This window comes from Perca flavescens, chromosome 6 (genome assembly GCF_004354835.1).
Source record: "Perca flavescens isolate YP-PL-M2 chromosome 6, PFLA_1.0, whole genome shotgun sequence".
NCBI lineage: Eukaryota > Metazoa > Chordata > Actinopteri > Perciformes > Percidae > Perca > Perca flavescens.
This window is the reverse complement of record NC_041336.1, coordinates 18,307,301-18,322,634: the sequence shown is the minus strand read 5'-3', so window position 1 is coordinate 18,322,634 and position 15,334 is coordinate 18,307,301. Positions and strand designations below refer to the sequence as shown.

Below are 15,334 nucleotides of genomic sequence, written 5' to 3'. Positions count from 1 at the left end.
ACCCGAGCTGGAAGTTCAGCCAGTGCAAAGACAGGGGAAGAACATGTTGTGTTGTGGGTACACATGCAGCCAATTTATAGCTGTTACTAGCAGCTGCTAATAAACTCTTCAAGTACATAGTATTTCAATGTATTTGTACCACAACAATAGTGACCTAAAGGACTTACTTTGTACATACAGAATGCTTGGTGTAGAACAACCAAGTCTACACAGAGCTGAGTAAAGGCAGAGGAAACTGTGAAAGAATAACTGTGAAAGTTCAGACACAGTCCACATTAATGCCAATGGAAAAATAATTAAAGAATTTAACACCAGGCTATAGGTATTCAATAGATTTGATGGTTGGTTTAAAATATGAAGTTTTGTTCTTATATTTCACCTGCAGGTGGTGCTCTAATTCTAAACACTATACTGTCCGCTCTTCCACCTTCACTCTCAGATAAGGAAGTGTTAGTGATGTTTTTATAATCTGTTGGATCAAAACAGTTAATACATAGGGCTTACAACTTTTTATTTTGATACTACTGAATGAAATCGCTTATAGTTGCCATTCCTTTGTTTGAAATGCACATTTGGCATAGCAAGAAGCAGGTGGTCCTTTGGGAAGTCATGCCTCTAGTCTATTAGTATTCAAATACATAATAGGGCTGAAACTAACAGTTATTTCCATTATTGATTAATCTGCAAATTATGTTCTTGAATCTGAAAGTAGTCAGAAAGTAGTAAAAAATTCCTATTAGCAGTTCTTAATGTCCAAGGTTATGTGTTCAAATGTCTTTCTTTGTCTGACCATCAGTCTAGAACAGTGGCGTAGTCTACTTGACATGCAGGTATACGCAGTATACCCACTAAGAAAGCTCCGGGATTTCAATATAGCCTACCCACTTTAAAATGCCCAATGACACACAACAACATACTTTGCATTGCAATTTCGATATATTTTGAATTGTCATCTGTGTTTTTTCTTCTTCACATAGGCTAAATAAAGGGATTTCCACCGCAAATTGGTGTATAAAAGTGTGTCAGAATGCAGGAAATTAAGTCGTTGATGCTCAAAACTTCCCTGGGGGAGGACACCCAGAACCCCCACTATGATATGCCGCCCCTCCCCAAAAGGCCCATTCTGGCCCATATATACAGTACAGTATACCCACTACAATACATTAGACTACACCACTGGTCCAGAACCCCATAATATGTAATTTCTGGTCACACAAGACTAACAAAAGATGCAAATCGTCACATTTAAAGAGTTGGAACAAGGTAATATTTGGAACTTTTGCTTGAAAGATTCTTATAGAAATAGTCACAGTTTAATTTCTGCCGATCAACCAATCGTTTCAGCTCTTATACATAATAGCACATCTACAACTTGCTTTTGTTTTTAATATTGAACAGTGTCATGGAAATGCATAATTTCCATTGACCTCCCTGCATGAACAAACCATGAGGTTCAGATGAGTTAGTTGTCAGAAGGTCAGAAGTCAGGGGAGCTTTGACGCCTGAGTCGACAGGGACGACTGTTTACGGGCAGCGAGCAGGAGGAGGAGGCAGGGGAGCACAGAGAAATGTTGAAACACAGGGAGACGGAGCGAGAGGGGTAGACGTGCCATATTTACTGTCTTTCCTAGTAAGAGCCCAAGTGTGAATCGTAATGTGTATGTTGGTTGATGTAACCTCCGGCCTTCAAGGCACGCAAGCCTGGGTCTCGCCTGATCCTGGCGGCTGACACAGAGGTGTGAAGTCAGGGGACGTGATGGGGAGGAGGGCGCCTAATGGTGAGGTTGCCATGGGTTGAACAAAGAAACACTGTGAGCTTCCAGGTTTCAGTGTTTGCTGTCAAACCTGCAATTACAAACCATTTTTTTAATGCTGTGTAGAGTACATGTGCGGGTATCGTAAAACTTAAATTAGTGTGTGTTTGATAACAAGCTGATGTTACAGATGTTGAATGTCTGTTAAATCTATCAAGTTATTCTAGGACATTCTAGTACCGCTGAAGAGAGACTTTGTTATTCATAATGCAAAATATTGACTTGAAACTTGCAAACATTAATGTCATATAAGGTGAGGCCATGCAAAGGAATAAGACTGTAGGCAAGGCAGAAAGTGTGGATGGGACGAAAAGTGATTGAGGTAGGGAAAACAGATGGGAAGATTGAATTTTAGAGGAGGGCAGGCGGAGGAGGAGTGCGAAGGGAATCTTTTTTGTGTATGTCTGGAGAGAATGGGAGCCTCTTATACACCTCACAGCGGGAATTTGGCCCGGGCTGCGGGCTCGTCTCGTCTACACAGCGGGGTGCTTTCCTGAGCGGGCTGCCCAGGGGAGGGGCACCTGCAGCAGCCTCAAACACTGGTCAGTAGGAGAGGCTGAGAGGCGGGGTAAGGGCTGCTGGAATGGAAAGATGCTTGGCGGTTCCAGGAAACGGACATGTGCTGGATTTATGAAAGCTTCAGGTAGAACAGAGCGACGCTCCCAAAAGAAAATATTTGTCCTTGTGTTTTCCCCGTGGACAAGAGAGGAGGAGGAGGAGCCTGCCTGCAATCTCAGAATGACATAAAAGAAAAAAAAGCTTCTGTTGCGCACAAGGACAAAAGTTATGATTGGAGCAAGTCGGCCGGTGCTGGCAACTACCAACACAAACAACACAAAGTTTATAGATCGACCAGCCTGCCAACTGAGACAATATTTTCCATCCATTTGGTTGGGTTGACCAAACATCACGTATTTGAAGTTTATCAAACACTCAGTCATCCCCGCAGACCTGAGGGAGGACTTAATCATCTGATATATTGAATTTTAGAGCACACAGACACCCAAAACCTGTTCACTATGCAGACTCAGAAAATTGAACAAGCTCTTTGTGCTTTAATATCCACACTGCTGCTAAATGTCTTTTTTGGAGAGGTTTCATCTTTACACAAGCTACACCCTCCATCTTCTGTCATTTTGGTATGACCCAGGGGTCCAAAAACCACCAAGTCTCATATGAGGGCTCATGATTTCAAACGAATACGGAGCTGGCTCTTTGTCTGCAAGAAATTCCATTTAAATGGACAAATGTGCTGAGAGGGCCTCAGTTGTCTGTGATAGGTGGATGGATATTGCATTAACCTCACAACAGAAACACCCCCTGTTGTGTGAGTGCACAGGGCTCCGGATAATAACTGCAGTGGGAACGTTATGCTCAGAGGTAGCCAGGACAGGTAAATGGAAACACATGGTAGGCAGCATGGACTCCAGAAATAATGGCATCACAGTGCAGAGAAACGCACAAGCTGCCTTGACAAATCCTTTTGGTATGTGTCCCCTCAACCTGTTGGTATTACCAATGCAGCTTCTCCTGCAGCTCTCTGGTTTTCTTCTCCTCAGGTAATGTTTCTACATGTATGCACGTTATGTGCAAATAAATAAACCCACTCTTTAAGTTTGCTTTCCTCACATAATTCAATTTCACATTGCATTTAACATGAAATCACATAAATAATCCATCACGTGAGGTTTATGTACTCAAGTTATTGCATGTCAAGTTAAAACTAACCACAGTTAATAGAACTCAATGGTCCTTCTGTGTGATTTGGGTGGAAAAACACCATTACCCATTGATGAAATAAAAAATGGTATGGATCACTGCCACTTGTTAACCTGCTATTCCCATGCTGTTTGTCAAAATCAAAGGACTGGAATATTATTCAGAATATCTTCCCTTAGAGGACTGTATTGCTGTTTTTGCCTTAATGGGAATGAATACATTGTGCAATTCTTTTATATAGACTTAAAGTATTTGATGTATTTTGTATGAGGTTGTCTCAGATTTTCTACTTCTGCAATTGAAATACATTTTAAATTTACACACAGGAAAAAAACAACCTCCTCAGAAATGGTTTAATGCATCAATTTGGCCAATTCGAGCTCATGTTTTTTATTTTTTTATTCATTGGTTTATTTATTTATAAGGAGCTGTATACTGTTTAAGGCAAAGTTCACGTCCATCAGCACAGATGCAGGCATGCTGTAAGCTTTAGAAAGTGAGCCTATGCTAATAGAAGTAGATTTGAACAGAATTAGATTTTAAATAAAGAGCTATTCATCTTCTGTAAATTACACTGAGCCAAAATTCTCAGTTAGATTTCTGCAAGATGTGATTAATTAGTTTACGACACACAAATCCATTCTGACATTTTATCTTGAGGCTTTTGTTTGTATTTTGGTTGACTTTCTACTGGTTACGACATGCAATAATAGTCCCTTGCTGGACTTGAACCTGGAATCTTAGAATTACATGGTTAGTATCTTAAACCCCTAGGCTTGAGGACGCCAACACCCCCTTAAAAGAACACCATGTTTCTGACCAAAGCACGCAATATAGATACCACCCCAAAGCACGCAATATAGATACCACCCAGCCCCCTTTAATCCCATCCCCGTCCTTACTCATTTCTGTTAAACAACAATATTTGCTCATCTGTGTCAAAGAGCAGCAGGGTTTGCGATACAGCACAGTGCAGCCTTTGAGTCAAACAGACAGAGACAGGCCGTTGCTACAGGGAGACACAGAAACACCAGCCAGCGAGTGTATACACAAGAACGGGGAAGACCTTGCAGAGTCACGGACATGCGGACACAGACTGACATGCTGTTGTTTCTATGGGTTTTCTTCTTTTTCACATCTGTTAGTGTGAGAACACTATAATGTGTGATCTTAAGTTGCATTCGGGTTAGGTGTTCTTTTTGCAAAGCCAAAAGAGGTCACTTTCTCCTCCTTTTCTCCCAGTTAAAGATCCAATCACACAGTGAACTACAGAAAGCATAGTCTTTATTCAAAGCTATATATTATGCATTATTATAAACATCAGTTACAATCAACACAAGTTTAGGCCATGCAACAAATTGCATGATTCAAAAATAATAACTATAATTTCAAACCCAACATGCAGGTCATGATTATTAAAAAAAAAGTCAGTTTTTTTTTGGGATATGTCAGTGTTCAGGGGAAGCAAACAAAAGACTGTTGACCCGCTCAAACATAATTCATTATGTCAACAAACAATGTCTCAGAAAAATGTCCCAAGAGGTTCTGACCAGTTACAGCCAGTTGTTCAAAAACAAACATTTTCTTTGATAGTTCTCTGAAAAAAAGCAGAAGTGCATCAGGGCTTTACTGGAAATGCTTGTGTGCTCTGTTGACTAAATAAACCATAAATCTCTGTTATTAAATCTGTTTTTGGGTAAATTACTCTGCACAAGTAATTACTGCATTAACTACTTTTGTTAGAAATGCCATTTTATTACTTTACCATAGGCTCAAATGTAATATGAAAACATTTAAAACCAAATAATTAACTTGGTAACTACATCAATTAAAGACACATTATTTCAGACCATCAAAGTTTGTAAAATGTTATCAAATAAAGCATTTATTAGGTGACACATCTTACTGAGATTGTCTTTTTGATTGTCTTCCAATCTCAAAGCATTTACACAAAGTGTTATCATTTGCTTAGTATCGTTCTGTTTCCTTAGTTTTTAGTCTAAGGATAAATCAGTCGTCTTTGGTGCCTATTATGGAACTCATAAAGCATTCATATACAGTACCTTGTCACATGTGTATGTACACACTCACATTATTGTCTTTACTGTCAGAGACACACACACTACTGCAGTGGACTGCTCTTACGGCAGAGCTGATTTGCTGATGTCATCGTCTGCCGCTTGCGTTTTCGTTTTCCAGTCAATAGCGTGTAGAAGAATGGATTCACACAGGAGTTCCCATACGTCAGCCCTGTGAGGATACGATTCACTGTCACCTGCGTCCCTACTGGTACTGTCCGCAGCATGTCGGGCTGATAGAGAGGCAGCAGCTGCCAGATCCAGAAAGGGAGGAAGCAGGCCCAGAAGGCCAGAACAATACCGAGGATGAGGAGCAGGACTTTGGGTTTGGGTGCACGGGGGGGACAAGCAGTGCTTGTCCCCCCCGTGGCCCAGGCTGGCCTGGTCTGAGACACCCAGTAAAGCCGGCCTAGAGTAGCATAAAGTGCTCCAATGGCTAGCCCGGGACCAAGAATGCTGGTGCAGAAAAGCACGCTCAGATAGGCCTTGGAGCTCTGCTCGTCCCATGCCGGCACACACAGCTGGCCCTCCTGGTTCTCCCCATCCTCCAGGTGCAGCGTGATCATCATGGGCAGGCTGAGAGCCACAGCCAGTCCCCAGGCCAGGCCTACACGCAGCAGGCTGGAGGAGTTGGAGGAGGAGGTGTGCAGGGGACGGGCCACAGCCCGGTAGCGGTCCAGACTCATGGCGGTGAGAGTAAAGATGGAAGCGTGCATGGTGAGGAGGTCGAGGCTCAGCAGGAGACGGCAGCCCGGCTCACCAAAGGCCCAGCCTGACGCCAGGCTGTCGTATACGATGAAGGGAGCGGTGAAAAGGTAGAGCAGATCAGCAAGAGCAAGGCTCAGCACCTGGAGATGAAGAGAGGAGGTCGGGGAGCTAGAGGAGGAAGGGGAGGAAGGGGAGGAGGAGTTGGCAAGGCAGGATGGTACAGGTACTCTCATCAAGCAGCAGGCCGTTCCTGCTCCACGTCTTCTTCTACTTGTCCTGCGCCTCAGAAGGAGGCCCATAGTGTACAGGTTTCCTGTGATGCCCAGCAAGGAGAGGAGGGAGAGGAGGGAGCAGAAGAGAGCTGTGGATGCCAGGCTGGGTGATGGAGAGATGGAGGGAGAGGAGGAGGGCACAGAGAAATTGGGGATAATAGGGAAGGTGTATGGGGAAGGTGGAGGCAAAGAGCCTGATAGGTCCATAATGTGAGATTTAAAAAAAAGTTTTGAAAGTTACAAGGAAGGCAGCCAGTGAATATGGTCTGTTTCAGATGCAAAGTGAAGGATGAAGAGATGCAGAGGAGGAAGGTGGGTTGGAAGAAACAGGTGAAGAGGAGAACAAAAATATAGTTTGTTAGTTTTAATCAATACTGCTCTCTGGTTTCTGCAGATAACATTTTTGACTCAAGACTCAAGGACAACAAAGCCAAAACTGATTTGGATCTCTGAGGGTGCTGCAAAGTGATTTATGTACAGTATATGTGAATCATGACACCGGATAAAGTAAATAAAGTCATATAAACATGTAGTAGAAATGAAAATGTCAGCAAAACCAGGATGGTTTATGTTTTAGTAGAAACCTGCTCTGGTTGGCACAGCCTTTACAGTTTTATAGTTTCACAGGGAGCCAGGCGAGGCAGTCATGGTTTTAGTAAAATAATTGGATTTTCAGAGTGGGAGGGCTCCAACTGAGCTGTAAATCTAGAAACCTCCAAAGCCTGTTCCTTCTTAAGGTCAGCAGTTGGACAACAATTAGGCTAATTGGGACACAAAAGAAACATTAAAGAGCTAACTTGACTTAGTTTTTTTTTTACTAAGTTTTTTCGTGCAAACAAATTATGTTGCACCGTGCTCCGTGCACCGGTGCATGAAAATATGCCGAGTCAGTGGATAGCGCAATGAGGCGGGTTGACAGCTTGACTTTATTATTTTATATATATAGTATTTTAAAGGATAAAATAACATTTAAGACAGTTACAGTTAATTGCTGCCCCAGAAGAAGAGGGCGGCAATAAATGTCACGATGCTTTTTGTGATGTTATTTTGACATTTGTGAGACAAGTTTAGGCTACTTTTCGACCAAGAATGATGATTTGTAATCAGACATCAAAGCAGACGCGGGGTGCCTGCCAGAAACGGCCTGTATGACACATGGTGACCCCGGCTGCACCGGGGTTAAGAGCTACTGTTAAACTGCAGAGGAGCAGCCAAAACCCCGCGGTGCCGCGCGCCTCCATAGCTTACGTTACCGGCTCCCTTTAAGTAACAGCTGTGTTACATTCATGACAGGGAATATAGACGCGTTTGACCAAATTCTCTTTAATATGTCATCTTTGATGCCAGTGTGTGTATGCATTTTAATTGAACATGTTCTCAATAAATCTACAACCCAAAAGCTAAATAATTCCGTAATCAGGAGCGCAAGACCGCACTGCTTGCAATAAAAAAATACAAATCCACTAGGCCACTTAAAATATTAAGAGAGAACATTGGTTTCACATTTAAAAAATGCTATTCCTACTGAGATAGAAATCGCCTGAGAAAATTGATTTATCCTGTAGCCTACTGTTGCATGGCCTGTGGGCCTTAATCAGCACTAAAGAAAAACGTGCAATATGGTCCTGTAATCCCCACCGTATTCATATTGGATGGATCTAATCGCAAAAATGAATCGGTGAATAATTCGGCAGATTGATTTTTATTAAATTTACCTGAAAACAATTTAGTCCCAGGCGCTGTAAAAAATAATATTCCATGGATTTGTTTGGCGTAAAAACTTCATTCCCATTTTGAAATATCCCTCTGAATTCTTCAGGCACGAGATCAGGATTATTTCTCTTCAACAGGAGAAATGTATGTGGCGACCATCTTCCTCCAAACTTCTCTGCTGTCTGTCCTGCTCACTGCAGTCTTTGATGTGTCTGAGTCAACGGGGGAGAGAGAGAGAGAGAGAGAGTGTGTGTGTGTGTGTGTGTGTGTGTGTGTGTGTGTGAGTGTGAAAAGGGGGTGGGATTTTGAGTGAGGGGGCTTTTCCTGCATACTACTGAATATTAATATGAAGTTGTGTTGGCCTGAACTGGGGTCCTGGAAGCCCCCCACTTGAAACGGAACAGCAACAGAATATATAACAATGACCTTCCTAATAATATATTTCACTTTCCAACAATTAATATTGTAGGTAGCAATTACAGGAAGAGTGTATTTTGCCATATCAAATGGGGTTTGTGGTTGAAATCTACTTGTCATGAAAATATTACAGAATCAATGTGGAATTATGGTAATTACAGTCAGCCCATTTCAGCTGCTTTAAATTATGATTACTGCTCAGCCCACAGCTATGCTGAGTAGTGATTTAAGAATTTAAAATACAGATAGAGCTAATATTAGTGTGTTTTAAATTCTTATATTTTATAGCCCTGTTTGGGGAGATTTACAGTAAGTTTGATCACGCTTTGATGACTCTCTAATGGTTTCAATACTTTTGAGCCAGATATAAATCTCAGTGAAGTTACTTCAAATACTTTCCACGAAAGTCAAGAATCTGACCATAAATGGTATTGCGACATCATATTTTGGCGAAAAAAACAAAACGCTGCTATATAAGTCAGAGGTATGGCCAAGGCATTAGGTTTTAAAAGCTACCAATTTATTGTGATGGATATAAAACCTGGGTTTATTCAGTAATAGCACTGTTAAATACTTTGATGCATTTATCTAACTAAAGAATGTAGTGAAGAAGATCAACTATAAAATGCAAAATTAAATGATAGCATTAAATGGTTATTCCTATTTGTATGACTGACATCTATTTCAGTCTCTCAGCAATAAAGAAACCCTTGTTACGGTGCCAGTGGCACTAAAAACAAAATGATGCATTTATTGTCCACACACATGCAGATCCAAATGGCAATACAAATATGACCCTTGGTAATAGTAAGTAAGAGAATTTCAAATGATCTGTGGTTCCCTTTTAGACTCTGCAGTGTTTTTCTTTCATCTACAACTTAAATTCTTCAGTGAGTAGGCTATAGAACGCATTATATTGATCATAGACAGTAAAACAAAATGGACAATGTGTCGCCGTTGTTTTCTACGGCGACCAGTGAAGTATAATTAGAAGCACTTTTTCGTTGATGGCTGAGCGTTACTGCGCAGCCTCCAACTGAGCTTGACGACATAGATGTGACGTGAGCAACTTGTCTGAAAGTTGTAAGTCTTCTGGTAGCTGTGCCAAGAGAAATCTCAATCATTCCCAATCTTGCTAATCAAGCTAATGTAAGTCAAAACTGCCTGCGAGCTTCTCCTGACTATATGGTAATTCCCCTACTATGCGACAGTAAGTCGCGTGGTTATGACACAGTTGCGCCATAATGTGAGATACAAGGTAATGGAGCCTTTTATACATTGTCGTGTTTCTTTAGAAATAAACAATGGACAAATAAAGTCTTTAAACGCTTTAAGTTATTCGCTGTCAAAGTGACGTCAAAATGAATGACAGTTAATGGAATGCTAGCGGCGGGTGAGTGCTAGGTAGCATCAAAATGGCGCCATAGGAGGTATGCTTTGTGAAAGCTGGCTTACCCCCTTGATTTTGATTTGTGGTTAAAGAAACCATTCCTGCAACACAGAGGTCGTGGGGTTACAACAAGTAGAAAAGGGTCAATCAAAAGCCATGTCAAATTATCTTTGACACAATCCTGTTTGTGAATAGATCACGTTTTCTGCTCAATGCCTGAAAATGTAAGCGTAACTATAAAACTGCACCGTTGACACTTCCAGTAAGATGGAATTTGACTTTGCAGAGTTTAGACTCTCTGTGGGAAGGGCAGAGAGACAAACGTACAGATCCAGCATATCATTTGTGTTTGCTGTCATTTCGTGACGCACTGCAATAACTAATGCACTTCAACTCTGACCCAATGTCAATACCACATCAGCTCATGTTCAAACAAAAGGCGCCTTACACCCCCGCAAGGGATTTATAAGATGATTTGGTTTTTAAATTATAGAGGAAATTAATTATCCACTATATGCCTGTATCAACATTTTTCCATGTCAGAGAAAAGTTGAACTGGTAGATCTAATAAGTGGCATGACTTTAAGCTGGGACAACACCACAGAATAAACGGGTCTTTCAGCAGTTATCAAAAGCAACTTACAGTTGACTGTTATCCACCGAGTTGTTTTTGGCCCGGGCGTCGTAGAACCCACAGCTGTGGTTTGCCAGCCTCAAGAGTCTGAACAACTTGGAAACGATTTAGTTGTGACTAGCCAGTAAAATGTGTAGGCTGTACGCCTCATGTTGGTGGCGGGGAGTCTAGGTTGGCTGCTTCATACATGTGCTGGCGTACATAAGATAGACAGAGACAGGCTGTAAAGATGAGAGAGGGACGGGTGGAAGGGGGGGACATAGCTATCCCCACGGGGTGTGAGGAATTTGAACAAATACCTGGCACAGGCATGCCAAAATAGGAGGGGGGGGGAGGGGGGGGGGACCATGGAGGCATGAGAAGCCCAGGTTCCTTCAAACAAGGACACGGACAGGTATAACAACTTACTTTATGAGATAGAAATGGAGAAGGAGGCTTGAGTACCAAGGTGGCAAAAATAAGTTTTAATGAAGTGATATGAGGTGCTATGTGGGTCTCAAATTTACAAAGAAGTGGAAAAAGTGAGCAAGAAAGATTATGAACTGTGACATTTGGAAACAAATATTGCTTAACTTTAACATGCAGATATGGAAATAGTGTGTGTGTGTGTGTGTGTGTGTGTGTGTGTGTGTGTGTGTGTGTGTGGGGGGTATAGTCTCAGTATAGTGCTGTTTATTTGTCTTTGTCAGAACCCATCAATCTCAGTCTGTGCAGACACTTTCTAATTACATTTACCTGAGCTATGGGCTTTGTTCTAATGCTTTGACCTGCAGTGCTTGTGTTTCCCACATTAATTAGCCTGCATCCATCTTCAGGATGCAAATACAGATGGTGTGAAGATGAAAGCATAGAAAAGTCACTCATTCGCTTCCCTCTGCTGTTATTATGAATGAAGCTTTTGAAATGAGGACTTGGACGGTGATTATACTTGTATATAAAGGGATCGGCTATACAATTTTCATAATTGCCAACATGATAAACTGTATCGCCATTTTAAGGTTATTAGTATATATATATTTAGTTTATACATTTTTTGTTTGCAATTTAGGTTGTAAATAATTATTTCCTGGTAATAGTCGGTCTGCAATTGAGTACAATTTACTTTGTCTGCCGAGTCTTTTTTTTTCTCCAAATCTGACTTTAAAATTGATTATATCATCAGCCCTGTCAGGTGGTATTTATTTTGGCCATATTCACTGCAACTGTTATTTCCATTATCAATGAATGTTCTGATTATTTTCTGTATTTATCATTTAGTCTGTAAAATGTAAGAAAATAGTTTAACAAAACAAAACAAGGGAATGTTCAGCATTTCTGCTTGGAAAATGACTTAATCAGTTATTTAAGTTGTTGCTGATTATTTTTCTGTTCATCCAATCAATGAATCGATTCAGCTCAATTGTATATACGGCAGCAGCTGCAGCATCACAGTGGAAACCTGTTACAGAACATGACAGTGAAGGGATTATATAATATGAAAACTGACATATTTCATTATACTAATTGTGTGCTTGCCACATAGAAATGTTTTCTGCCACATATTATATTCTGGGGTTTCTGCAGCTCCTGTGTCCCTGAGGTGTCTTTGTGCTACTGGGAGTTCACAAGAGGTTGAGCGTGTAAAAACAAAATGGAGCTTGAGATCACACTCCCACTCCCTTGAAAAAACATTCTTTATTATTCTGTATATCTTCATCTATTTATGCAGCCCACTTAAATGAAGGGTCTTTAACATGTCCAATCAGTGGGTAGTCACAGTTTGACAAATGCCCCGACATGTAAACATTAACAGCTCCCTAACCTTTTCCTGGCCGTCCTTGCTTTCTCCATTCATTTCATTAATTAGCTTACCCATTTCTTCCTCAGTACTGTTGTCTTGATTAAATGGGCGGACATTTTCTTGTTTGTGACAAATGGTTGTTGGACCAAGCTGATTCACAACTTGTGATGAGTTATTGATTCCCCCCAGCCCAGAGTCTGTGTGGGTACACCCTGAAATTTAGCGTGGTTATGCACCCAAACCTCAAGCCATTCCTCCTGTCTTTTTTTTTTTTTTATACATTGCTTTGTATATTAAACGCATAATTTACATGCATCCATCTACTTTTTGAATAAGATTTAAGTAAGATGTGATTGTTTAAATGTTTAGTCGATGCACAGAAAAATAATGTGCTGTTTTGATCATCAATACTTAATTTTTCTTAATTCTTTAAAGGCAAGGCAGCTTTATTTGTATAGCACATTTCAGCAACAGGGCAATTCAAAGTGCTTTACATAAAACATTAAAGAGCAGTTAGAAAACAATTAAAAACAAATTAAAACATTAAAAGACAAGAATCAAATTGATAGTGCAGTATAAGAATTTAAAGAACTGAGATAAAATACGTGAATACAAGTTATAGTGCAGTATAAGAAATTAAACATTAAAGAGCAGTTATCGAGTGTCATACAGTGTCATCAATGCAACTTCAGTATAACAAATGGAAAGAAAAAATGACAAAAATTCAATGTTTTTAGCATCCCAAATGTTAATGTTTTCTGGTTTTCTCAGTTTTATATGATAGTAAAGTGAATATCTTTGGGTTTTGGACAGTTGGTTGGACAAAACAGGACATTTTGAGTGACTCTGAGAACTTGATGATGTGATGAAGAACCATGCTATTTGCTGGTATTCTATAGACTAAACAATTAATCGAGAAAATAATCAGCAGATTAATCGTTAATAAAAATAACAACCGATCTCATTTTAGGTCTTTTTGTTTCTGATTCAGCAGTATTCTTGACATGAGAGGAATTGTTTGCCTGCGTATACGCTTTGAGCTTGATATCTAGTTTTTAGTGAGTTTGTCTGAAGCGCAGGGGATCTTTCTTCTGGTTGGCCCCTGAAGTAAGTCTACAGAGGGCAGACGTCTCACATTGAACCAATGCGCTTACCCCTGAAACCACGGAGCATTAGATTTGGACCTTGTGTGACCATGACAAAATCTGGAGCCTGTTACAGGACACTGAGCCTGACTTTGCTGCTCCATCTGTAGAAATCAAATCAGCCTTTCATAGGCAACACATGGAACTTTTATCATAGCAGCCAGCAGGGAAATAGACTCTTGCTTACCAGGGTAGTTTAGTAATGCCCTTGCCATGACTTACTGCAGAATTAAACTTTCACATAATAGAAAACTCTCATTGATACTAAAGTCCACATGTTGCTTCAGGTTCCCAAATAACCTTTTACTTTAAAGGAATTTTTATAAAAACCATATCCGTAAGCAGGTATTGTGTCTCTCTTTTCACCTCTGTTTAGTAGTTTAGTATCTTTCAAGTCGTAAAACACCCTAAGGTGGGAAGTTATGCTCCTTTAGTGTCGGCACAGCTGCTGATTTGAAATCTTGGCTTGTAATTAGGCCCTCAGAAACCAGGTGTGTAGCCCCTGGTCAACCTGCAGTCTGATTAGCTAATCACCAGTTTAGAATGAAAACCTTAACTGAGGATCTTTAACTGCAGGCTCACCGATGGTTGCCAAAAATAGTTTCAAGCTGCCCACTGGTGGCTCAGGATCAGTATTGCATCCCCACATACTCAAATCCAATAATAACAATGGACTAATTTTGCAATGCTTCAGTGAGGACACAACGGGCTTGCGCTTGGAGTGCCCAAAATGAAGATGATCCCCTCATCACCATGCCATCCTGCTGCAGATATCCCCTCTAAATTTATAAAATACAAAGTTAAGTAAACATCATATCAAGTTTCCAAATTACTGTTCCACATTAAATGGTTCATTGTAAATGCCACCCTGTGAAAAATAGCCCACGATTGAAGCTAAGTAGTGGAAATGTCGGCTCACTGTTAAGCAGTTAGAAACGAGCGCTGCTGGTGGTTTCGTGCTTCATTACTCATCAAGTAAAAAGGAAAGTTTTGTCCCAGATGAACATATTTCTCATTGTTTATTTTAGGCCGCGCCGGCTGCAACAGTCAACAATCAAATCAAGTAAAACATTTACGTGACCCAAGGAAGTCCATTCACAGCAAATGCAGATTATCACATTTTGAATGTATTTTTATGCATTTTATTGGAGAATTTATAGTGGACAAATGAGTGAAGAGAGACAGATGGTAATAATGTAAACGTTGGCAATGAAGTAACTTTAATATGCATGCCAATACATCTTCTTTGAATTTGAGATGGAGAGGAATATGCAACAAAGGTCCCTGAATGCATTTGAATCAGAGACGTTGCAGTTCAGTGAGCATTGTCAGCACACAAAAACAAAGCAGAAGAGCATTTGCAGATACTGTGTGTCCCACAACTGTTGTATCAGCTCAAACAGAAGGGACCATAGTGATTGATTGCATACATTTTCTCCTCCTGGTTCTTTCTAAGCCTAATGGCATTCAAATATATCTGACATCATTATGCCTCCCCACGTCACTTTCTCTCTCTCGGGCCCTGCCCCCCTCCTCCCGGGCAGTTTTCCATGGGGTCAATAATAATTAGTGTTTTTACACAAATACTTGTGCAATTTAAAATAACAGAGGTTGCAGATTTAGATCACCCACTACATTGATTTGTGTTTCATAAATGCACAGGG

At 40.6% G+C, this 15,334-nt stretch overlaps 1 protein-coding gene across 1 annotated transcript; it reads right to left on the bottom strand.

Moving 5' to 3' along the window:
* Window positions 1-4,958: 4,958 nt before the first annotated feature.
* On the bottom strand, window positions 4,959-8,469 carry uts2r3 (urotensin-2 receptor 3). Its single transcript, XM_028581687.1, has 2 exons — window positions 8,307-8,469; window positions 4,959-6,857 (listed from the first exon to the last, which is right to left on the bottom strand). Exon 2 carries the CDS (start codon window positions 6,796-6,798, stop codon window positions 5,656-5,658), a length of 1,143 nt encoding a protein of 380 aa, XP_028437488.1. The 5' UTR covers window positions 6,799-6,857; window positions 8,307-8,469; the 3' UTR covers window positions 4,959-5,655.
* Window positions 8,470-15,334: the final 6,865 nt, after the last annotated feature.

Excerpts from the sequence above, each read along its gene's own strand:
- uts2r3 (XM_028581687.1), bottom strand. The coding sequence starts at position 6,798 with ATGGACCTATCAGGCTCTTTGCCTCCACCTTCCCCATACACCTTCCCT.